The sequence below is a fragment of the Petromyzon marinus genome, chromosome 7, assembly GCF_048934315.1.
Source record: "Petromyzon marinus isolate PM22_M1 ecotype Great Lakes invasive population chromosome 7, UKy_Petmar_22M1.pri1.0, whole genome shotgun sequence".
NCBI lineage: Eukaryota > Metazoa > Chordata > Hyperoartia > Petromyzontiformes > Petromyzontidae > Petromyzon > Petromyzon marinus.
The window spans coordinates 9034812-9060103 of NC_133673.1; the positions used below are offsets into that span (position 1 = coordinate 9034812).

At 43.4% G+C, this 25292-nt stretch overlaps 1 protein-coding gene across 1 annotated transcript in view; it reads left to right on the top strand.

The window, feature by feature from the left end:
• Nucleotides 1-24385, top strand: part of LOC116939927 (mucin-5B-like) — a 32652-nt gene extending 8267 nt beyond the window's left edge. Inside the window, exons 12-44 of the mRNA XM_032948986.2 lie at nucleotides 1074-1146; nucleotides 1253-1390; nucleotides 1521-1685; nucleotides 2101-2195; nucleotides 2586-2709; nucleotides 3287-3539; nucleotides 4880-4920; nucleotides 5242-5342; nucleotides 6035-6186; nucleotides 6731-6872; nucleotides 6958-7068; nucleotides 7156-7341; nucleotides 7641-7880; nucleotides 8167-8323; nucleotides 11390-11518; nucleotides 12380-12524; nucleotides 12868-12908; nucleotides 13116-13271; nucleotides 13903-13961; nucleotides 14506-14665; nucleotides 15509-15762; nucleotides 16017-16200; nucleotides 17009-17234; nucleotides 17703-17881; nucleotides 18089-18155; nucleotides 18257-18345; nucleotides 18607-20166; nucleotides 20627-20671; nucleotides 20750-20940; nucleotides 22732-22863; nucleotides 23285-23327; nucleotides 23415-23532; nucleotides 24135-24385. Coding sequence (XP_032804877.2) covers nucleotides 1074-1146; nucleotides 1253-1390; nucleotides 1521-1685; nucleotides 2101-2195; nucleotides 2586-2709; nucleotides 3287-3539; nucleotides 4880-4920; nucleotides 5242-5342; nucleotides 6035-6186; nucleotides 6731-6872; nucleotides 6958-7068; nucleotides 7156-7341; nucleotides 7641-7880; nucleotides 8167-8323; nucleotides 11390-11518; nucleotides 12380-12524; nucleotides 12868-12908; nucleotides 13116-13271; nucleotides 13903-13961; nucleotides 14506-14665; nucleotides 15509-15762; nucleotides 16017-16200; nucleotides 17009-17234; nucleotides 17703-17881; nucleotides 18089-18155; nucleotides 18257-18345; nucleotides 18607-20166; nucleotides 20627-20671; nucleotides 20750-20940; nucleotides 22732-22863; nucleotides 23285-23327; nucleotides 23415-23532; nucleotides 24135-24288 — 5910 coding nt within the window. The 3' untranslated portion in view covers nucleotides 24289-24385. The remainder of the gene's footprint in view (nucleotides 1-1073; nucleotides 1147-1252; nucleotides 1391-1520; nucleotides 1686-2100; nucleotides 2196-2585; nucleotides 2710-3286; nucleotides 3540-4879; nucleotides 4921-5241; nucleotides 5343-6034; nucleotides 6187-6730; nucleotides 6873-6957; nucleotides 7069-7155; nucleotides 7342-7640; nucleotides 7881-8166; nucleotides 8324-11389; nucleotides 11519-12379; nucleotides 12525-12867; nucleotides 12909-13115; nucleotides 13272-13902; nucleotides 13962-14505; nucleotides 14666-15508; nucleotides 15763-16016; nucleotides 16201-17008; nucleotides 17235-17702; nucleotides 17882-18088; nucleotides 18156-18256; nucleotides 18346-18606; nucleotides 20167-20626; nucleotides 20672-20749; nucleotides 20941-22731; nucleotides 22864-23284; nucleotides 23328-23414; nucleotides 23533-24134) is intronic.
• Nucleotides 24386-25292: the final 907 nt, after the last annotated feature.

A 25292-nucleotide genomic window follows, 5' to 3' on the forward strand; every position in this document is an offset into this window, starting at 1 on the left:
GTCATTCCTGACTTACAGTACCCCAGGGTTTACAAATTGAGTTGTACCTGCGGTGATTGCTATATCGGAGACGAAGCGACATGTCTCTGACCGAATTCGTGAGCACAAATCGGATTTGAAACATGGCAGAACAAATTCTTCTGCCGTGGCTGATCACTGTTACAACGCTGTGGGTGATCACGATATAATTTTCTCCGATACCAAGGTCCGTTGCAAACCGACAGGTTATCAGATTTATCCACGAGGCAATTCAGATTTACAAACAGGATACAATTTCAACCGAGAAGATGGTTTCAAATTAAGCAACCATTGGAAAGATGTTCTTAATCGAACCAAACATTAAAATAATTTTCAATGGTACAGTATTTTTTCAAGTAGTGGTACTCCAAACTTTTGCAACTCTTAAAAATTCCCTTTTCACACCAATAGGAAAACTCCCCCCCCCCCTCGCCAACCGGCATGTTCACCCGCATGCACACTACCTCTACACCGTTCATCATGCGAAGCCGGCCAATCAAATGCTAATTTTTATGCCAATTCCTTTGTCAAGGCACCTCGGTTCCTCGCACAGCTTAAAGGTCGCGGTCTGAGCGTGGCTGTGTTTCACTCCAGCGCTGTCCTCGAGACAGCCTGGTCCCTTCACCTGATGAATGCTGCTTGTGTTGTGGCCGAAACGTCGTGATTTTTGTTGTTTTATTATTTTTTTTACCTACGTGACTTTACTAAATAGAACCAAAGAGTAAGTGTTCATGTTGCCTAATAACAGGATGTTTAAGGTGTGCTAATTCTAGGTGGCAATAGCTTGCAGTGGCCACCTGCTGCACTTGTTAAGGGACTTCAACAAAGGCTTGCTAATGGCACCTGCTATTTAAAACCCAATTTGAACTCTTTAAATATGGTTTCACTCTTCCCGTGGTTCTCCATAATGGCAATTCATACAATTTGAGTTGGCTTTTTTAAATGGTACTCTACATGCTTTATACGTTTGCATGCCCTTCATAGAGCATAGACCATCAACTGCATTTTCACCTGCTATGACTGACCTATGAATCTAAATGTTTTTTCATTACCAGATGTCCTATGAATTCAAAAGCAATGGCAACATCCTATCCTCTAAAATGATTGTCCCGCTCCCTCACGAGTCCGGTAAATGTAAACGCTATACCAGTGAACTATGGTTCTTTGCATCTTTTGGCTCTTGGGGAAATTGTAATGTTGTGCATTTGTACTAATGTCTATTCCAATGTTGCAGGCAAAATCTCAATTTATAAGACCTCTTCAATGTTCCTGCAAGTGTTCACGTCATTTGGCCTAAAAATGCAGGTGCAGATCTCTCCCAGCATGCAAGTGTATATTACACTGCCTGAAGAATTTAGGGGCCATACAAAAGGTAATCTTCAGGTTTTTCACAAATGGAAATACTTCTCAACAATTGCCATAAATTGCACCACTGGCTAAAACTTCCCATTTTAAAAAAAATTCTGACCTGAGCTACCACCTGCACCAAATGTGTGTGACAGGGCTGTGTGGAAACTTCAATGGAGTTGCTACGGATGACTTCATGTCCAGCCAGGGCCTGGTGGAAGGCACGGCTGTTGTGTTTGCCAATTCCTGGAAGGCAAGCTCTGATTGCGAGGACATTGATACAGTGGTTCAAGATCCGTGCCTACTCAACATGGCCTCAGGTAGTTCACGCTTTTCGATTCCTTCCTATTTGAAAGGATGTGTGAAAAAGAAATACATTAGTGCGTCTAGGCCTCCATAACAGGAGGGGACGACAAGTGAAGATTTAATGTGCATAACCTTGGTATACTAAAGGTGCCTTGGAATTGGGCGTTTGGCTTTTAGTGAACTGGCCAACCTTGGTTCCCCAAGGCTTGGACACACCCAAGGCAAAAAGGAATTTGCATAATGCACCATTTTTGCCCTGATGGCCATCTTTCTCAAATGGTAATTGCAGAGTTCCAGAATCTGCCTTAATTTTCCTAAACCTTTATGCAAATCTATGGACAGATGGTTTCAGTGTTTGTTCGTGTACCACTGCATAGTAACATCCTTAATTATATGGAAGTAAAGCCTTTGAACTGTTTATTTCGCCAGCGGAAAGCGCCGAGCGCAAGTGTTCCATTTTACGAGCACCTTCTGGAGTCTTTGCACAATGCCATCACCTACTAGACCCCTACAGATACTACAAGGTAATACTTTTTTTTAAATGAAGCTCGTTCATAAAAAAAATTGCATGCACTTATTAATTGCTAATACATTCGCTTTAAATGGTGGCAATCGGTTTCTGCAAGCTTGGAAACTTCAGGTTTTGATCTTAATTTGTGGTGTTCCTGGCTTTTAAAGGTCCATAATTTCATCTCCCATGCTGTGGCGATTTGTAATGGGTGCATTTTTCATATCCTCTTATCCACGTATTATAAGTGAGTACGACAGTTCAATTCATTGTCGGTGTAGCCTGGCCATTGGAAAAATGACTGCCCGAGAAGAATGCTCTACTGCTCTGGACCCCCTTCCCTCTAAGAGTATGGGCAAATACAGTGATTGCATGATTGGAACTTTGTCCTTTACCGTGTGGTCAGAGGTGCATGTCAGATGCGTGCAGCTGCCCAGCAGGCCAGGATTGTGTGACGGAGACTCAGTTTGCCTATGCCCGTGCCTGTGCATCCAAGGGCAATGTGCTGCATGGATGGAGGAGAGCCACTGGTAATGCTGCACTTAAAACTAACATTTTGGGAAGGGGTCTAAGAATATCGCTTCCAATTAAAAAATATCTGGGATATTGGGTAGATGAAGGGTTCTGCAATTGACCAGCTCTCACCTAATCGTATGGGCAGTTGCCCACCATGTTCTCCATTTGAATGAATGACATTCTGCTTGGTGTGCAACCTCCAGTCATTTGCAAGTGCTGAATTGACTGGCGACTAGCAGGACAAATTTTAATTATCATGCCTTTAACATTGCCACGAGCACACTATGATAGAGACCCAGGAATTTGCATTGATTTGATGCGTCATTCCTAGCCAGTCCATACATTCCAATGCGCCGCATAGTCACGTTGTGGGTTTGTGTTAACCTGGCAATTCCAAGGGTTGCAACAATAGCGTTTTTAAGCTCGGCAACGATCGGCAGGCCAGTTGTATGCCATATTTTTATTGGCTTGTCTGCTATGAATTCGGCAATTCCTCATCTACATAAGAGTATCATGATTTGCCTGTTTACTTGACTCCTAAATTCTATTGACTTTAAACGGCTAACGGAATGACACGACTTTTTCTTTCAGATTCACTGGTGGGGTGTCTACAGAACCAGTTGTTTAGTTACGCCAGTGATGGCTGTAAACGAACATGCCGCTCTCTGAGCAACCAAGGTGTAGCATGCACCGTGACTGATGTGCCTGTGGAAGGTTGCCAGTGCCCTAGGGGGCTGTATGCTGACGACCAAGGGACATGTGTTTCTGTGTCTCGCTGTCCCTGTTTCCTGAATGGCGAGAAGGTCCAACCAGGCGCATTTGTCTACATAAATGGTTTTTCTTGGTACGTGCAAAGCTTAACCATCTTCCCACTCGACCGCCGTAATGTTCTTTCCCTGCACCAAATGAAGCATGCACGTTCATTTTGATTTTAATGATTTAAAGTTCTGAACAAAGATTTGGAAGGACTGCAGTGGCTATGGCATGGGAATGAGTGGAATCTTAGGTGAAGGCAAACCCATAATGGTTGGTTAAGTCCCAGCAAAACCTTATGGGCCTCCAAGTTTAAAATATGGATTTTTCAAATGGTGTACGCCCCATGTCTACTGCCAGATTACCATTTTTCTACATCAGTTAGGTTTTTAATGGTTGGCTTGAGACACTTATGCAGACTTCTCCCAAGATGCCACATTGTTCTGGCAACTAAATGCCTCATGAAAGTATAATGGACGTTAGGCAGCGACTCAAATTGTGCAGTGTCTGTACATGGTCAGTCATGCCTAAGTTTAATGTGGTTTTGTTCCACGTTAAGCAAGGGATTGCTGTACTGAATTGCATTTGCACTATCAACTGCCTGTAGTCATCCCATGCTGGGGCAATTGTGCATGAGATTACACCACCATACTCTATCATTCTGGATTCTTTAGCTTTGCTGCTCTGCTACGCAGCTCAAGTAATTGGGCAAAAACTCCGAGCGTTTATTTAATGTATGCGAAATGCACACTACATTTGCCATGGCCCAAGACCTTTACCTTATGCTGTACATTGAGGCTTTGAAAATTTGTTCTAGGCACACTAACATATTTCAGTTGACACTATGCATGTTTTTGGAACGCTGCTTTCACTTGGACGCATGTCCCTTATAAAAATTGGCTTGTAGGTAGTTGGAGTTGGAATATAGGCGGTATTCAATGTGTACATTTCAGCGATGTCGTAAATTCCTCCTGCATGAGTACACTCGTTATAGGTGCCAGGTAACTATCCTGTACTCGAACAGCCCTGCTTCTACTGCAGTCTCCATTTGTTTTCAAAATGGCCAGTGGAATATACCATCTCTCACTTCAGGCCCCTATAGTAAATATTGTGTATCACTTAAAGGGGAAACACTTTAAGCTTTACCCTCTGGGGTTTAGAATGTACCGATTTTTTTTTTTGGTTGACGGACCCTTTAATTCCTAACATACATATATGCCAAAAACATTACAAAGCTGAAACGGCACGTCTACAAATTGCCTTAATATCCTGCAAGCAAACGTAGCTATGGCTTGCAATACATCAAATTTGACTTCACACAGGCAATATACTTGCACTATTTGCTGGAGAATGTCGCTGTCCATTTTCATAGGCTATAATTTGATGCAAATGATATTTCGTATGCTTAACCCAAACATTCCTCCATTTCAGTTATTGTAAGAATGGAATACTGCGTTGCCAAGATTACCCAGGTATGAGCTATCATAAATCGTACATCTTACCATAAATGTGCAGAATTTTGCAGCCCTTTAATTTGTAGATTAAAAGGCTCTTGAAGCCATTTGTTTTCAACCTGGTGAAGAGCATTTCCCAGAACCCCTGTTGAAATTGCTTGCTGTTGTAATATACTTTTGTATTGCCTTGCGGTTTTTCATATACTAACGCTTCCATGTTAATGGGGGTGGGGGGGAACGGTTTACTCCCTTTTCATGGAGGGTAAGAATAAAAAAAATATAGGCTCTTAATTTGACGCCATTGCCTTTTTTCAAGGTGGTTTTCTCCTTTCTCAACAGACTGTAATCCCCCAATGGTTTATACAGACTGCATCAACAGCCAGAGTGGGGTTTATGGGAAGGCTTGTGAGAGAACCTGCGAGTTGCAGGAACCCCCATGTGTAAGTGTCCATATTCCCAAATTCATCATTTGTGGCCTATAAGTACTCTGCTTGTTGCAAGAGTTGATTTAATTTGACTGCCCTTGTTACTACTGCAGGTATATTAACCATACAAATGTGCCTTGTCCCTTCAGTGGCCATTAAATATCCTTTTACGCCTGAGCAAAAACCGACCTTTTAGACTTTTGCCAGCTTTTTGGCTTGTATAGCGTTGCAACATCTCTCCTGGAAAGACTTAATTCTGGAGATCTAAACAGAAGTGCAGTCTTGTGGGGGAAACACGCAAGTACACTTCAAGGGTTGTGGCCATGAGGAGCCCCTGGCCACATGGTTTACCCATTGCTGATGTTGGCACTTTGCACCCAAGTATTCATTTGAAGCCTTCCTCAATCTCCAGAGGCCAACATATTTTAGATGCGACATTCCACTGCAAAGTAGTCCAGCAACTGGGTTGCAGAATTTTGCAATGCACCAAGCTCTACCATTTTGTTCCCAAATAATCAATTCAGTGATGACCTAACCTTCTGGCCTTGTTTTAATCATGGCCATTTTGGACCTAACCTTGGTAGTGTTTGTCATTTGATGGGTGTGATCATACCACCAATATCTTTGACAAAGATTCAATTTTTGTATAAAAGCAAATACAGTTGAAGTGCTGAGTGTTAAACCGATTTTTTTGTTTGCATGTCCAGCTCGGCATACGGTGCTATCCAGGCTGCGTTTGTCCAAAAGACCTTGTGAGAACTCGCAATGACACTTGTGTCCAACCACATTTTTGCCCGTGCCAGCACAATGGCATTACATATGCACCTGGGGATTCGATCCAAGTTGATTGCAACCAATGGTAAGATTGTTAATGGCTTTTACTATGGGACCCAAAGCCACGAGGATGCTGCATGCATGCTTAACATTCTTGGCCAATTGAGCTGTAGTTAAACATGAAGTATATATTTGGCTTTGCTGAAATTGTGACAAACATTTTTGCTTTTGAAGGTATCAATTGCTGAATGTCTTTGCCGTTTGGTCCTTAATCTGTAACTGGCCATGATTTCCTTGGGTTTGAGGGCTTAGTGGTTTGGACCTTATTGCGTGTGGATGTCTGAAGCCTTTACTGTTCTTGTTACTAAAGGGTTGGAATTGAAACTGGCTGAATTTTGAATTCAACTTCCCAAAACACCTTGTACAACATTTTGAGTGGAGGGTCTTTAACCCATTTTGTGTGACCATATCATTACATGCCCTAATAATAAAAATAGATTTCATCTACTAACCTACATTCAACTTCGGTTCAACCATCAATGCATGATCCTGCCTTGGTTTTCTTGGTTGGGCATTTATGGGTAAATTATTGTTGATACAACATAATGCATTTTTTCTCCTCCATTCAGCAACTGTTCCAATGGTTTCTGGAACTGCACCAAGAACTACTGTGCCGCCATCTGCAAGACATTTGGAAATGGCCATTACACCACATTTGATGGAAAGGGTTTCTTGTTTAATGGATACTCCTGTGAATACGTAGTGGCACAGGTATGGAACTTTATTCTCCCTTCATATCGAAACCCATAAATCTTTATATTTAACATATCTACATATCACTTTGTTTTGTTCATAGGACTACTGTGGCACCAGTCCACAAAATGGAACGTTCCAGATCACCGTGGAGAACATACTGTGTGGCAGTACCTTGTCCACTTGCTCCAAATCCATAAGATTCTTCTTGCAGGCAAGACTGTGCACTCGCAATTCAAATCGCATTAAAGTTGCCCAACTTTTGCTTTCTGAAATTTAGAATGTTGTTTTCTATTCCCAGGACCAAGAGATAACATTGGCAGATGGGACCTATTCATTCTCTCCCAGGTCCAAGAGTATTAGCAGCACACACAGATTTAGGGTTTATTCTGTTGGGCTGTACCTAATTGTCGATGCTTCAAATGGAATAAAACTAGTCTGGGACCGCAAGACAACCCTGTTCATCAAGGTCACCCCGGACAGGAAGGTGAGCCATAAATATTTCTTTAATTACCAACTCTTTTTCCATTCTTTATACTGACATTTTTAGAAAGAATGGTCTTCACGGTGCACTTTTGCAATCGAGACATTTACATATTTGTACCTTGGGCATACAAACAGTAGTTGCACGTGCACCCCAGGCGTATATGTCCATACAATAAGCTTGGTTGCGGTGCACATTGTCTAAGAATGTGCTGCTAACATATACACTGCTAAATTCTTGTCATGGGTGTGCTGGGCGTTTTTTAAACTACTAGTCTAACACAACGAAATTGTTCTTCCTAGAATGAGCTGTGTGGCCTTTGTGGCAAGTACAACGGGGATGTGTCTGACGACTTCACCATGCGGGACCACTCGGTGTCGGCTAATGCGCTTCAGTTTGGGAACAGCTGGAAGGTCGACGAGACATGCCCAGATATGGGCGAGGAAGTCCCTCCTTGTGTGCTGAACTTTAACCGCAAGGCATCGGCCGAGCGGGAGTGCAGCCTCCTTAGCAGTGGGGTGTTTGCATCATGCCACGGAGAGGTACGCTTTGCCACTCACTGATTGTGGCATGGTTACTCGACTTGTGCAATTTCTGAGAAACAATGAATGGGTGAAGTGGGTTTTACCTAATTTATTCTATGCACCATTTATTTTTATTGCTTGGCAGCCTTTATACCCAAACAAGCAATTGTGTACACCTACTTGACTTGAATTTTTGCTACTAATAAACTACAGATGACCTCTTAGATTATGCTTTGCAAGGTGCTTATGTTTACCTAGTGTTAATGTCTGGCTTTTCATGCCACCCTTGTGTCGGTGGGGGAAGGTGGACTACGTGCCATACTACGAGGCCTGTGTACGCGACTCGTGTGCATGCAACACTGGCTTGGCGTGCGAGCTCTTCTGCACTGTAGTGGCTGCCTATGCAGAAGCATGCAATGAAGTTGGCCTGTGCATCCATTGGAGGACCCCGGACTTATGCCGTGAGTGACACCTGAAAAACACGCATGCACTGCCTAGAATGTTCATTTTGTCCCCTCGTGTGCCTCCATGTGGTGCGTTTTTCCTGCTGGGACAAAGCTGCTGCTGGACAACAGGCCGGAGTCCATAGACTGATTATCATACAAATATTCGGGTTGACCTACCCTGTTCTAATAATGGAGAACCTCCCATGGGTGGAAATCCAAGGGGTTGGACACAGACCTTGGGTCATGTCTACACTTCACCTTTGGCAAGCTTCCAGTAACTTCATGAGAGTTTGGAATATCTGCAACTGCCTTGGTGTATGTGCCCCAACACCTGTGACTCAACTTTTCCACGAGTGCATGAGTAACTTCTGACCTCTAACAATGCTGTTTTGAAATGCATTTTGCTTGTAAAGATTCATATGGGACATTCCAAACATTTAAAAATATGGTTTACCAAACTTAAAGTAGTCTCTGTTAATTCTAGATTTGAAGCTTTTGTGACTGCAAGGATCCATACTCTTTGGTTCTATTCGGTTAAATCGCATAGGTAAAAAATAAAATAACAAAAATCACGACGTTTTGGCCACAACACAAGTGGCCTTCATCAGGTGAAGGGACCGTGCTGTCATGAGGAGAACGTTGCAGTGAAAACAGCCAAGCCCAGGTCACGTCCTTTAAGCTGTGTGGGAGGAAGCAAAACGCTTTGACAAAGGAATTAGCATAAAATGATGTACTGGACCGGCACGGTGGGGGTGGGGGGGAGTTTACATAATGTTGGTGTGAAGGGAAATAAGCTTCTGTGAAAGTTTGAAATAACACTACTTGAATAAATATACTGTACCATTGAAAATTATTTTAATGTTTTTGATTTTAGAACATCTTTCCAATGATTGCTTAATTTGAAACCATCCTCTCGGTTGAAATTGTGTCAGATTTTTATAAATCTGAATTGCCTCGTGGACAAATCTCTGCTAAAAACCCCGTGGGTTTGCAGAGAACCTTGGTATCGGAGAAAACTATATCGTGATCACCCACAGCATTGTAACGGTGATCAGCTACGGCAGAATAATTCGTTCTGCCGTGTTTCAAATCTTTGTGCTCGCGAATTCGGTCAGACATGTCGTTTCGTCTCCCTGATATAGCAGTCGGAGGGCTAGAGGGCTAAATTTTGCTGTCGCCCCGAAACAACATTCCTGTAGATGATAACATCTCTCATGTCGATGTGGCCCTTAAAGGTGTAGGACACATCCAAGCAGACGTTGCGAGAGCTGAAATAGCCACTATTCTTAAGAATGCTAAGAAACCCATTCGAAACATCGGCAAAAATGAACGCTCTGAACTCGCGAATTTGAAAAACAAGTGATATAGTCATCCTCTCAGCTGACAAGGCAACGCTACTGTAATTATGGATAGATTCGTACAACAAAATCCAAAACCTACTCAACGATGGAAGTTACTCAAAAATTAAAAATGACCCTACAAATAGCCTAACTATAAAAACCAACAACATCACAAGTTCGACCTCCCTAATCGAACCAACTAAACGTCCTTCTGCTGCAAGACCCCCTAGATTCTATGGTCTTCCAAAGATTAATAAAGAAGGCACTCCACTACGACCCATGGTATCCACGATCAACTCCCCTACCAATAAGCTAGCACGTTTTCTGTCATACCTTGCTACCTTTCACTGGCAAGACCTCAGCAGTACTTAACTCAGCTCATTTTGTCTCTGTGGTCAAAAACGTTGTACTGTCCCCTGACGATATCCTTGTCGGCTTCGATGTGGTCTCCCTGTTCACCAAGGTCCCGGTACCTGACACCATTTGAAAATTTGGTACAACATGGACTAGACCCTGCTATACCTGCGCTGATTACACTGCCTCACCAATACCTACTTTACTTGGAATGGCACCTTGTACAAACAAAATGGGAGAACCCATGGGGGGTACCCTCTTACACCAGTGATGGCCAATGTTTACATGGAGAAATTTGAATCAGACGCCATCCAGACTTCCACCCTCAGACCTTCCCTGTGGAAGAGATATGTGGATGACACTTTCGTCATTTGGCCACATGCCCTCCCAGCTCTGAACCTTTTCCTACACCACATCAATTCTAAACATCCCACCATCCAATTCGCCATGGAAGTGGAGAAAGATGGCAAGCTACCATTCTTGGATGTTCTGTTTGAGAGGAGACCTGATGGCTCATTGGGACACTCTGTCTACAGGAAACCCACCCACACAGATTCCTACTTGAAACCTGAATCCCAACACCCAGCTCAATAATTCTCTCAAAACGTTATACCACAGGGCACATTGCATTTCGGACCAACACCACCTGACCAGTCAATTAAAACATGTACACCTGGCCCTCAAGAGAAACGGATACTCTGACCGTACCATCCGCCAAGCTGTTTCTCCCTCCATACAGAAACAACCACTTGATACTCCGGCCAAAACCATCACACTACCATATATAACAGGCATTACTAAAAAGATCTCCAAAATTCTGAACAAACACAAGATCCTGGTCCGGTTCAATACAGTACACAAAATCCGTGACCTGATCCCATCTGAAGGATGTCGTTCCTGACTTACAGTACCCCGGGGTTTACAAATTGAGTTGTACCTGCGGTGATTGCTATATTGGGGAGACGAAGCGACATGTCTCTGACCGAATTCGTGAGCACAAATCAGATTTGAAACACGGCATAACGAATTCTTCTGCCGTAGCTGATCACTGTTACAATGCTGTGGGTGATCACGATATTGTTTTCTCTGATACCAAGGTTCTCTGCAAACCCACGGTTTTTATCAGATTTGTCCACGAGGCTATTCAGACTTAGAAACAGACACAATTTCAACAAAGAGGATCGGTTCAAATTAAGCAATCATTGGAAAGATGTTCTAAATCAAACCAAACATTAAACTAATTGTCAATGGTAGAGTATATTTATTCAAGTCGTGGTATTCCAAACTCACAGAAGCTCATTTCCCTTCACACCATTATGTAAACTCCCCCCCCCCCCCCCCCCCCCCCACCTAAATGACACCCCTGATTGCTCCTGTTTTTTGCCAGCTGTTTTCTGTGACTTCTATAATGACCCCAACGCATGCACCTGGCACTACCATCCATGTGGCACTGTCAACACCAAAACTTGTGACGATCCAGAAGGCATCAACCTGGGTGACTTCCCAAGGCTTGAAGGTGAATGCACAAGCTTTTCAATTGACCTGATCCAGAACCAAATGATCATAGTTTGTTTGGTACCTCATCCAGTTCTAGACATATTTTCTGCACATTGTTTATGTCGAATTTACTTCATATCCTTGATTTTAATATTTTGGCATGGTCTTGACTTTACCACCCACTTACTGGCTTCAGGCCTGACTAGTCCATGGGCCAGAGTCGCAAATTGGTGTACAACCTTGGGTAGAAAGATCGGTTGCCTCCAAATATTTGCACGACAAAGGGAATCATTTAAACCGTTTAATGTAATCGTTGCTTCGTGCAAAACTGTCCTGCAGTTTTCACAGCGGAGACTTCCAACGTTATTGACACGTACATGAAGTAGCACTTGTTTATGCAAGTGCTTGTCACAATACCTTGCTGTTCTCAGGCATAAACAATCACGCCATCTTGGTCATGAGTTGGTGTTTTTTTTAAGCAGCAGCTATTGGCTAACAGTACATCGTGCACTTTCAGATACTTCTGCAGCCATCTTGGATGCTCTTAGTTGTAATTTACAAGGAAGCTGCTAGTGCTCTACACTTAAATATAGATGGGGGTGTGCAGGGGGAAATGCTTAACCTGCTTGTGTTTGGGTCTTCCCCCCCCTCGTTTTTCATAGATGACTGCTTTCAGTGCAAACTACTTTCTACGTAAAATTTTGTTGTGGCCATGATATTGCAACTCGATGCTATCTCGGGTGGTCTTGATGCAATATCTTGGCCCTTAGATTATAATTACAAATAGTACTATTGTAGAGCTTTTTATTTTGCATCTCGTAGTATGATATGTTTCACAACGTGTAAAACCATTATCTCGTGACATTGTCTTCCATGACAGGCTGCTACCCTAAATGTTCAAATGCTACATACTTGGATGAACGCACCTTGCACTGCGTGTCAAGGGAGAACTGCAGCTGTGAGCTAAATGACACGATAGTCCTTCCTGGTGGTACTTTGGTGAGCAGGGACACGTGCCAGATATGGTAAGCATCCCTCCTTACCATGCTGTGTACAGTATTACTCGACCTGAAGCTCTAAGTTTGAACGTTTTATCATTTACATCTATGATCTATATACTGCTGCATGACTTTCCAACAATGACCTCCAATCTATCATGCCACAAAGTTAGTCCCTTTTAATCCACCAGTCCTTTATTGGCCTCATCCCCTCGCTTCCATTGCAACTGCCATTCTTGTCTACTTTGAGCACTGCTAGCGATGTCCTCCCAAAGATGCATTTCCTTTACTGACCAATGCCTCCCAAACTGGTATCTTGCACCTGCTTTGGTCTTATTTACATTATCTTTGACAATTTAATGTATTTCAGCAACTGTACTATGGGGCAGCTTCACTGTGCTACAGCCAATGGTGAGTATATATTAGTATTAAAGTTATAAAAAGTCGTTTCTATAGTATACACTCATGAAACTGCACTATATGGTAATGACAATATATTTGTACGACATGATTACGTAATTACAAATTTCACGTCCTTTAAAAGCAATTCACGTTACTTGATCAATTAGCTTTTTAATTGGGACGTTTATAATGCCATGACTTCTCTCCTGCATGTAGTCTGCTGCGTCTACAATGGACACCAATTTAAGCCAGGTGAAATCGTCTATATACACACCGATCTCGGTTCGCTGTGCAACGTCACGGGAATATGTACCGACGCCGGAATGATTGGCAGAGACACCTTGTGTCCGTCTACAACTCCCACCATCACAGGTAACAATTGAACTGCTGATGGCCGTTCGTTGCCCTAAAACTAGCCCAATGAGAAGATCCTTGATCACAGCTGCCTTGTACAGGACGATGCAATGGACTAAACTGAGATTGTATGACTGTGGTGGTTTTATATAACATCAAAAATTAAGTGTACTCAACGATGAAAATACATTCATTGGCTATGCAAGTGAAGGTCAATACTTGTCCCATGTGCAAAGTGGCTATGAACACATGCAAAACGACCGACTGGCCGAAATTAATCTGTGCTTCGCTCATTTGAACAAGTGCAACACCACCTTAGCACGCCTGGCTATGTACATTGCGATATGTTTTTTTATACACTAGCTGTGGAGTACATTTTAATTCCGTAATACATTAACACTTGGATAGCGACTCTGGTTTCTATCCAGGTATAGTTCGTGTCTACCAGTTCACCTTCAAGCATATGGTTTTCTTTCATATACACGTGGATGGGTATTGCATTTTGGGTTTGAAAAATCATGCCTTGTATAAAATGTAGCCTAAATGCAGGGCAAAGGGCCAAACATCTGGCCAGTTTGTGCAAACTTTATAAAAATGACCCAAGCTGGCACTGAACCTGGCTTTCCTCCTGTCCAATGTTCCACGACAGCAACATCACCTGCGTTCACCACGGGGAGTGGGTGCTATTCCCTTGTCCCTCCACGACAGGTAACTGGGATGGCTTAAATTAATGGGCATGCTTCTTATAAAAAAACATGCTTCTCTGCAGTTGGATTTAATTTGGACATCTTTAATGGTAGGTGCACTGTATAGGGTACGTGGTTGCTTTACTAATGGATAAACACTTAATTGCCCTACCCAGTTTATTAATTCTTGCCTGACTCTTAATCCAATTTGGGTCTCGGTTATCAGTCTTGCACATCGGTAGTGCCATAAATTTAAGCTGCCTTTTAAAAAAAATGATTTTAGCACTGCCATGCTAAATAGACATGGTACATGGCATGCGGACCCATTTCTGCAATATTTCCTGATGAGATGTGATATTGGATATACTGTACACTAATTTTCAGCTACACTAACATGTCGCCAAGCCATACCTTAGCCTGTAGGAGGCTTTCTGACCCTGGCATTCAAAATGCCACCATGTTTTTAAAATTCAACTTGAACTGCCTTAAAAATTCCTCAACATAGCCTTTCTTTACAGAACTCTGTAATACTAGTCCTAATTTATGCATCGCATATCCTTCCCCAGCATATGGAGACTTGGAAAGTGAACAACTGTACGAATGCCACTTGTGTCGGCAACAACGTCACCTACACTGTGAAGACTTGCAGCGAATCCACAAAGCCCAACTGTTCTTTTGTACGCAACGTTTCTGACAGTGATGGTTGCTGTACATGGCAATGCCAATGTGAGTATATGCTGCTTTGTACACTGCTCCATTAGGTTAAACACCACCAGCAAACCTGTTTGCCTCGGTCTCCTGTTTTTGGTGTTCAATATGTTGCACACTCGAATTGAAGGACATGGGCAAGTGCTCCAAATCGAGGGCAAGCACATTTATTGTGGTTAATCTGTAATCTTGTGAAGAACAGCGTCACACGCAGCATTTATTCCGAGTCGCCATTAACCATGTGGTGGGTTTACAAGCGCGGTTAATCATTAACCCTGCCAGCCACCTACAGGCCCAACTCGGTCATCACATGCTGCTGTACACACACGCACTAATGCACCGCACAGCACATCAGGACGTTCATAGAACCACACTTTTACTCCCTTGCTGCACAAGGATATAATTAAAATAGTGGTCCCTTCCTAATGTGCCACATCTGGCACGTCTTAAATTGCATAACCGCTTCCTGTTCCATCTTTAAGATGCCGTTGCATTTATAGGATCCTACCTAAAATTGCTAAAATTACATTTGCCAAACAATGCGAGGACCCCACCACACCCTAATTTACACTGCAGAGTTGAGAAATGTGCCAACTATTCCTCCAGCAGCATTGCACCTATTATACACTCTATAATCTAACATGTCAAACGTTGTTACATGGCTGACTTTTTCCAGAATGTGCATCTGCTTGCCACCACAAGTGAGGCAGGCAGTCTCTTCACCCAAGCATGTTAGTCCTCCAAATGAACATTTTCACTGGTGGATCCATGCCAGATAGTAAAGAACCATGCTGACATGTCGTATATTTAACCATGAACTATCTGTCTAATGGGCCTTTTTCTGTCTGGAATTGCAAAAAGGCAAATGCCAGGGATGGGGAGACCCCCATTACATCACATTTGATGGTGTTCAGTACACCTTCCTGGAGGACTGCACTTACATCCTGATGGAGGAGAGGATTAAGCAACAGAACCTTACGATCCTCCTCGACAATTATCAATTCACCCGTGGAAACCCAGCCTCTTTTGTCAGGGGCCTCGTTGTCAACTACAATGGGAACTCTGTCAACATGAGCATCCCAGCCACTCTGGGGAGAAGGCAGAACATCATCACGGTACGTTTTCTAATTACCAGTTAACACTTGCATTTACTTTAACAACCAAGTGCACGCTTAATTTGAAAAGGTCTGACCTGTTGATTTGCTTCCAAACAACTCCATTTGGCACTAAACAAACACCCACCTGGCTCTAAAATTAAAGCTTGTACGAGGTCAATACGTAAAATTAAAAGTATCCTTGCTTAATTGTATGTACACTTGACGCTGCTAATAGCTGTTTGCTAAAATGATTATGCAATTGCTTTTTGAAGGTATACTTCAACAACATACTGGTGATGCCACCCTTGTCATCGAATGGGATTGACATTACCTCCAGTCGCATTGTGGTGAAGGTGGCCATCCCTGCCATAGATGCAACCATCTCATTCACTGGCGATATGTTCTCCATCTACTTGCCATATGATTTATTTAAAAACAACACCCAAGGACAATGTGGTAAGTTGTCATGCTAGGCATTACAAAAGCCATGGGTCTCCTAAATCTGTTATGCACTTGCTGACTTTTCTAGGTGCCTTTGCCACTAATACTTTCCATTAGCAAGTACAAATGGTTTTTGATCTGCATCCAAAGGTAGATGACAATGTAAACTTGCACCCATCCTAAACGGGGTTTAGGCATTGTAATGCCAAACTTGAACGGGTGAATAACGTATAGTTAAGACTACAGCTAATTCTTTTGACATTTCCAGAAATCATATGCTTAATTTTTTGTAAGCCTTTTGCAATGGGTTTCTTAAAGCTCCAACTGATGCCTTAGCCTTTTTAATCGCTTCAACTAATGCGAGTGCATAGCAATCCAGTCGCTGCAGAAATAAACAATGCGTGTCCTTGATTTGAAGTGACTGCAGAAATCATACTCTTTGGGTCTTTTGGCAAGTCGCATAGGTAGAAACAATAAATCGCGACGTTTTGATAGCAACACCAAGCCATCATCTTCGGGTGAAAACCACGACAGCCGCAGTGTCTGCTACCTTGTGAAAAGCTTTCACCAGGCAATAGTGTATACAAGTTGCCTTTTCTAAAGCTTGTATAAGCTCTTGCTGGTAAAAGCTCCTCTTCACAAGGCAGCAGACATCACAGCTGTCGCAATTTCACCTGGACGATGGCTTGTGTTATCAAAAGTCGTGGTTTTTATTTCTACCTACGTGGCTTGCCAAAAGAACCAGTGTCCTGTATCAGATGCAAATTAATAAAGAGACTAGCATTATCCACGCATGCACTAAATTTCTTCCTTTCACATCCAGGCGTTTGCAACAACTTGTCCAACGATGATTGTGCCTGGTGGAATGGCACCGCAGAGCCTGCGTCGTGCTGCCCCAGCACTGCCTCGAGCTGGGCCGTACGTGACGTTACAAAGCCTCACTGCCTCTCCTCGGCGTTCAACTCCAGCAAGAACCAGAGCTGCACACCCTCCACGACGCCGGCTCCGTGCCAAATGAACATGTCGGTGTGCGGCGCCATCAACAGCACGTAAGGGACCTAAGTCGTCTGAATTGCACTGCACGTGTATATATGCTTTACATGACTTGTGCATATCTCTTCCACCACCCCCCCCCCCCCCCCAATTTGTCCATGTATGTACCTTTTCCCAATTTGCTTGTTTACATTTTCCACTACGTCCATTTTTAGAAGTCCCCTCCTAGAACCAAATCGTGAATAACAGGACACTTGCAGCCCTCCTAGAATTTAGCTGCATAATATTCAGAGTAGCTTTAATGATGCTTGTGCACATTTTGTTTTCCTTACAACCCATGTGCTCAAAGCAATTGTTACCAGTGGAACTTCGAATAAGGGGCCATTCATTATCCAAGCCATTGTTCACGCGACTCCTCCTAATTGGATCTTCTCAAACCTTTGCTCTATCCCTTGTACCATCTTGGTTTGGCAATGGATTTTCAAGGCTGCTGCTTCTTCCACCTCCCCTTTTCCCCTCTGCAGCATGTTCTTAAACTGTTCAAAGGTGGTGAGCCTGCAAGAGTTCCTGGTCACGTGCAAGTATGATCTGTGCCAAGTGAATTCCTCTCAGGCTGGCTGCCCAAGTATTCAAGCAGCAGCAGAAAAGTGTGCCCAACTGGGCTACAACGTTGACTGGCGTAGTGCCACCAATGGAACTTGTGGTAATATTCATTATTTTGACCGTGGGGTAACTGGTCATTAATCCTAAAGACAAAATATTGTTGGCTCCATGTTTTAATACAATGCTAGTGTGCCATCTGCCTCTGGCCCAGCAATGTTTTCAGATTTATTTTTTCAAAACCGTTTCTGTTATATTTTATAAACATTTTTCATATCCTTGCTTCATTTTTGATCCTCTTTTGGTTTAGGCTACAACTGCACTAACGGACAGTATATGCCGCAAGGTCCAAAGATTGTAAAGTCCTGCTCCAATGGGTAATTTATCTCCCCCCCCCCCCCCCCCACCCCTAAACTTTGCACAACCCAAGCTTTCAAATACCTGTCCTCATTACATTTTCTGCTTTCTGATTCTGCAGCAGTGTAGTTTCTACCATACAACATGAAGAAGGCTGCTATTGTCCTGAAGGAAAAATAAGTTGCAATGGTTCGTGCATTCCTGAAATAAGTAAGTGCATCCTTTTGTAGCTGAACCTTACGGTGTACATTTGTATCGCCCAAGGGTTGACTTGTATATTCAAGGTCTTATTATTGGTTATGAAACTTGTAAACCTCTTATCCAACTTGTTTTTGGGGAGGTAGAGTATAAAATGAGATGCATGCAATGGTCGAAGGGTCTTGCCCTGGTGAAAACAACAACTGCCTTGGTACCTAGAAGTATTCTATGACATTGTGGAAACATGATGTATTGTGCCTCCATCAACCATAGGTACAACCACAATGCCTTCAACTTCATTGGCAACCACTGCAACTACCACCAGGAGGACGACGCCACCTACCTCCACTGCAACTACCACCAGGAGGACGACGCCACCTACCTCCACTGCAACTACCACCAGGAGGACGACGCCACCTACCTCCACTGCAACTACCACCAGGAGGACGACGCCACCTACCTCCACTGCAACTACCACCAGGAGGACGACGCCACCTACCTCCACTGCAACTACCACCAGGAGGACGACGCCACCTACCTCCACTGCAACTACCACCAGGAGGACGACGCCACCTACCTCCACTGCAACTACCACCAGGAGGACGACGCCACCTACCTCCACTGCAACTACCACCAGGAGGACGACGCCACCTACCTCCACTGCAACTACCACCAGGAGGACGACGCCACCTACCTCCACTGCAACTACCACCAGGAGGACGACGCCACCTACCTCCACTGCAACTACCACCAGGAGGACGACGCCACCTACCTCTGCAACTACCACCAGAAGGACGACGCCACCTACCTCTGCAACTACTACCAGGAGGACGACGCCACCTACCACCAGGAGGACGACGCCACCTACCTCTGCAACTACCACCAGGAGGACGACGCCTACCTCCACTGCAACTACCACCAGGAGGACGACAAGGCCTACCTCCACTGCAACTACCACCAGGAGGACGACAAGGCCTACTTCAACTACTCCCATAACTGAGACGACCACGCCACCTACCTCAACTACTCCCATAACTGAGACGACCACGCCGCCTACCTCATCTACTCCCATAACTGAGACGACCACGCCACCTACCTCATCTACTCCCATAACTGAAACGACCACGCCGCCTACCTCAACTACTCCCATAACTGAAACGACCACGCCACGTACCTCAACTACTCCCATAACTGAGACGACCACGCCGCCTACCTCATCTACTCCCATAACTGAGACGGCAACGCCACCTATCTCCACTACTCCCATAACTGAGACGGCAACGCCACCTACCTCCACTACTCCCATAACTGAAACGACCACGCCGCCTACCTCATCTACTCCCATAACTGAGACGACCACGCCGCCTACCTCAACTACTCCCATAACTGAGACGGCAACGCCACCTACCTCCACTACTCCCATAACTGAAACGACCACGCCGCCTACCTCATCCACTCCCATAACTGAGACGACCACGCCACGTACCTCAACTACTCCCATAACTGAGACGGCAACGCCACCTACCTCCACTACTCCCATAACTGAAACGACCACGCCGCCTACCTCATCTACTCCCATAACTGAGACGACCACGCCGCCTACCTCAACTACTCCCACAACTGAGACGACCACGCCGCCTACCTCAACTACTCCCATAACTGAAACGACCACGCCACGTACCTCAACTACTCCCATAACTGAGACGGCAACGCCACCTACCTCAACTACTCCCACAACTGAGACGACCACGCCGCCTACCTCATCCACTCCCATAACTGAGACGACCACGCCGCCTACCTCAACTACTCCCACAACTGAAACGGCAACGCCACGTATGTCCTCCCATAACTGAAACGACCACTGATTTGCTACGTTCGCTTTTCCACTTGTGCCTAATCTGTTACCACAAGCTTGAGATTGACAAATATCACTGACATTTGATATTTGTAGTGCCAAAAGTATTTACGAAGTAATCCAGTTAATTTTACGTAAAAAAAAAATAACTTGCTACATTTTCTTAAATCACTTTACTCCATCTTGCATAAATTCGTGGTCTGTCCACTCCTAATTTATGAACTAGGAAGGGCCTATTACTGGATAACTTTCTGTTGCCCTCGCATAACTGAGTAACTTTTCTCCTTAACACTGTTCGTATTACTGTTGCTCCTCCCCTCCAACCAAGATCTCACAAGCATATTTGCCGTTCATGAACTCTTCCATATGCCTGCTTTAATGGTATATTCACAACTCCAAAGGTAATCCTGTAAAATGTTTTTTTTGCCACTCCCACAGGCATACCATGCACATGTGAATTTGGAGGCAAGATTGTGAATGCTGGTAAGTTAAAGCCCTTTTGGTTTTTATCCATGGTTTCATTGGCACGGTAATAAAATGTTTGTTACCATTTTCTTGCAGGCGACCTTGTTTACATCTCTAGTGGCAACAGCGGTTTGTGCTCCTATGTGAGATGTTCACCAACGTGCACCCTCGTCACCTCGCTCGAACTGTGCCCAACTACAACCCAGCCCACAATGAGCAGCCCTCCAAGCACGTACCAATCCACCTCGCCCCAATCTGGCTGCTACTACAACGGTCATTATTACAATGTAAGTTTACAATAACATAATTTTATAGTCTCGACGACCTTTCCAATATGATCCCATATTAATGAATGCGTACGACCCTGTGACCAAGGGCGATATTCAACTTTTCGTGTAACGTATTGCACAGTTTTGAAGTTGAAATATTGAACTAATATTAAAGTGTTTAAATGTAATTCTCTACTCGTAAAGTCCAGTGTAATGTCCTTAGAACATTACAGCTTTTCAATCAGAATTTATTGTACTTGAGTATCAAGCGCAAGTGACCACTTCCTACCTAAAAAATGGGCTTTGAAAGACCACCATTTACTTTAAAGGTGCTAATTGAGATTTTGGTTTGCTTCCTTTACTCAACCAATTTTGGAAGAGCAACAAGGGGCAATGTTCTGTGTAAACCTCATCCATGAAATTTAAAACTACCTGTTTTAGATTGCAGCTGCAGACATTTTTGCTTGTTTGAAATGGGCTACACCCAAACCTGTCACCCAGATCAAAGTAAAAAGGTTGAAGTGCATTTTGCAGGTGCTAAGCTGGTCAGTCATCTGACCTAGGACGCTGGTCCGTTTCCAGATGTGAAGGCGCCATAGCTTAAATTGACAGTTTTTCACCACTTTAATGTTTTCTTGCATGCTTATTTGGTTTTAAGTTGGGATCCCATGTTGGTGGCACAAAGCAACACCATCTTCTAAACAGTCTGTTTTCTAAATCATGCCACACTGACTTAGAATAACATCTCCTCTTCCCCATTGGCAACGATTGAGACCAAATGCATAAAAATAAATTTTACAAACAGACGTGCATGGAGTGGCTGAGGTTTAATGTAGTTTACCATTTGATGTGACCAGCTGCATTATCCCACTGCTTTTTAGCTGCTAATTTCTAACCGAATCGTACAGTGTCCAAACACAGATGCAACACACTTCACCCACGTTGCACAGTCCTCGTGTAGAGGGTGCACCATTTGGGTTAAAAAGCCAACCATGAAATCCAAATGATTATTTTTTCCCTTTTATGTAGCCATGTTCAAAAATTCAAGTGGTTCTGTCAGACTCAGTGTGCATTATGGTCCTCGGTGCTTGCACCAATTTGACCACGCATAAGCATGTGTGCATTTCACATTCTTACTATTGCTTTTTTTACTGGCTATATAGCCACCATTAATAGTGAAGTGGTATAGATTTCTGTAACTCCCCAATTTCCACCCTGTCAAATACAAGAGATTAAAACAACTCTAATCCTGTATGTGAAGCCTTGGCAATCTGGTAGCACCCGTCATGATGCTCTAACCTTGGTCAAACGTGCTGCTCCCATGCAACAGCATGGTGTGCCGCTTCGAATCGTCAAGTTTGCAAATGCAGCCACGAAGATGGTAATTGCTTGGCTGGAACTGAAATTCAAATCCATGATCTAACAACCCCCTATCCAGCTTTCTGCCCAGAGATAAGCTTGCCTCCAACCAAAAATGCTATTTTTAAATGTTTGAGAGCTCTGCCTTCGATGTGCTTTTCTACCAGTTGAAAATTGTACATTACTTTTTAGTGGGATCTTGCTACTTGTGAATCCATCCTCCGATAACCCCATTTTAATTCCTGACCCAATGTTTGAAAGCTGCTATACTCTGCCACTTACCGCTATGGTGTGGGGAGGCTTGTCAGCAGGTGGCGTCCAAGGATTGCATGCAAATATACAACCTGGGATACCCCTAAATATGAAATTAATCAAGCCTAATGGCTTGATCTTCCAACTGCAGTTTGTATTCCTAAAATTAGATTTTATAACCTTATTGTCTTTTTTTAGATCGATGCCAATTGGACCAAGCCAGGTGATAACTGCACACACTTTACATGCAAGAGTGTATTAGGGCAGGCTTCTATTGTGGAGATGAAGATCAGCTGTAGTCCAGCCATTAATATCAGCTCTTGCCAACCTGTAAGTAACCGTCTAATGTTATATACACGTTTTGTAACACTCCCAGCAATACAATAACCTATTGGTATGCTTGCTATGCATGGAGTCTTCAGAATCCTTGTTTTTAATGTTCCCATGTAATTCTGGAGTTTTGTGTCCTGGCAACTTGGGAACCTTAATTTAAACGTAACCCATGAAGTGCATTTGTATAACATTGTCTTCAGTTGGTGATAGGTGAAACATTTTAAATTCCAGCAAATCCACATGCAACCACATTTGCATCGCTACCCAAAAAAGGGCCATTGCCCAAGATTATATTTTGGACAATGGCCCATTAGATGGTCATGGCTGGACAGAATTTATCATTTTAGATTTATCAGCTGCCTCTGGAATTCAAGATGCATTCTAACTGAAGCACAATATATCTGTTAATTTATTTCAGGGAACCGTGATAAAGGATGAATATGGCTGCTGTTCAAGTTGTCGTAAGAGGCTCACCTTTTGCTTTCACTTGCTTGATCTCGGTCAACTTTTGTACATTTTCACTAATTAGAATTTTCTCACCTTAACAGCTCTGCAACAGTCTCCTTGTCGATTATTTGAGGGAAGTGCCGAGATCAACTTGCCTGGATGTCAACCAAAAAACATATCCTTGCCTTTCTGTCAGGGGAACTGTTCGTCAACGACAAGGTGAGTGACCATTTTAGACTACTTTAATTACCACAACTTTTAAATGTTGCACAAAACCAAGTATTTGTCTGTTATTTCAACAGCTGCAAGTTACATGTAAAAACAATTATTATTTTAAGCTCTTATCGAAATTTTAAGTTTGACTTGTTATCAATGGGGTGTTTCTTTACTAGCCAATTGGGTTCTAATGCCTGTCCTTAAGTCTTGGTGTCAAACCAAACCTAGGTCAATTGCTGAACACCTGAGGCACGTATGTTTGACCAATTTAAAGTAACTTGCTGGCAGCAATCTTGATTTGACGCTTTCGTGACTGCAGGAATTCACTCTGGTTCTTTCGGTAAAGTCGCATGTAGAAATAGATCGCGACGTTTCGATAGCAACACAAGCCATCGTCTTCAGGTGAAACAATAAAGCAGGTGAACTGCTGAGGGAATGTAGCAAGAGCTACTGCAACCAAAGGTTATACACGTGGTAGGTACAACCCAAGGATAAGTGGCCAGGACTAGGGATGGAATGTAAGTGCTAGCAGCACTTAAATATTTAATCAGTTCATACATTACTGACATATGCACATTGGTAATTGTAATATTTTGTCTTCACAGACTTGACGTCCCATCCATGGCACCGGTGTACACCTGTAACTGCTGCCATGACCTAGAATCTGAGGGTATTAGACTTTCATTGACTTGCACTGGAGGATCTCAATATTATGACTACATCTACATTAAATCCTGTAGATGCACAAGCTGTTCATGAACATGAAATGTAAAGGTTGAATACTGTTGCAAGAATCTATTAGTAACTTTAAACATGATGTAAATACTGAGTTGCTTAAATACAAATCATAAACTCTTCTGCTTGTCATTCTTCATAATCGTGTTTGGTTTCCTCCTTAATGGCTGGCATGTGAGGTTCCTAGCATACAGCCATGATTTTTGGGAGGCACCTTTTTTCAGGTGGTACTTGATCGGTGACATTGCAAAATATCCCACCTAATGTGTGTTTGGCATATGCCTACAAATGACTTTTGTTTTGGGGGGGGGGGGGGGTAACACTTGGTGCATTCTAATGCTTCCAGTTTCAATCAACCTAGTGATGGCACTGCTCAATGCAACATGCTTGACCAGCAAGCACCTTAACCTAAATTTGGCAATGGCATAGTCCACGGATCCCTGGATTTTGTGCACGGTTGAAGCCCAACAAAAAGGAGTGGTAGCATGCATCTTTGTGGTTCCTAATGAATATTTGGCAGGGAACTGGACAGACATGGTGTCAATCCGGCAAATTCCAATCTGCATTTTACCGATGGAATGTCCTGTACATAAGCTCGACAAGCCAGATGCTTTTTGTTGTCCCATTTTTGCCTAGTCCTTTTCCAACTGACGTAATAAGCAAGCATCACGTTTACACCTGGAACCGGTCGGCTGTTTTACAAGACCTCCATTTTTGTTGACGTCTAATCTTTCCATATCAACAGATTTTTGTCCTCCATAACGTCAATCCAATCTGTGGCTTTGATCGTAGGCCTTTGCATTTTTTGCTTGCACTTTAATTTGGAGCACTTTGTTACGATCAACTTGATTGACAAATTTGCCCGAGTCTAATCATTGAGAAATTGTATTTAAACCGTGTCTCCTTGGCACGTGTTCTGCCTTCGCTTACACATTTAGACCTGCCACATGTTTGGTTGCATTCTTTATGGCTGCTCAAACACTGCTGCCACCCACTGGAGAAGCTGCATTAGATCACCAAACAGAAGA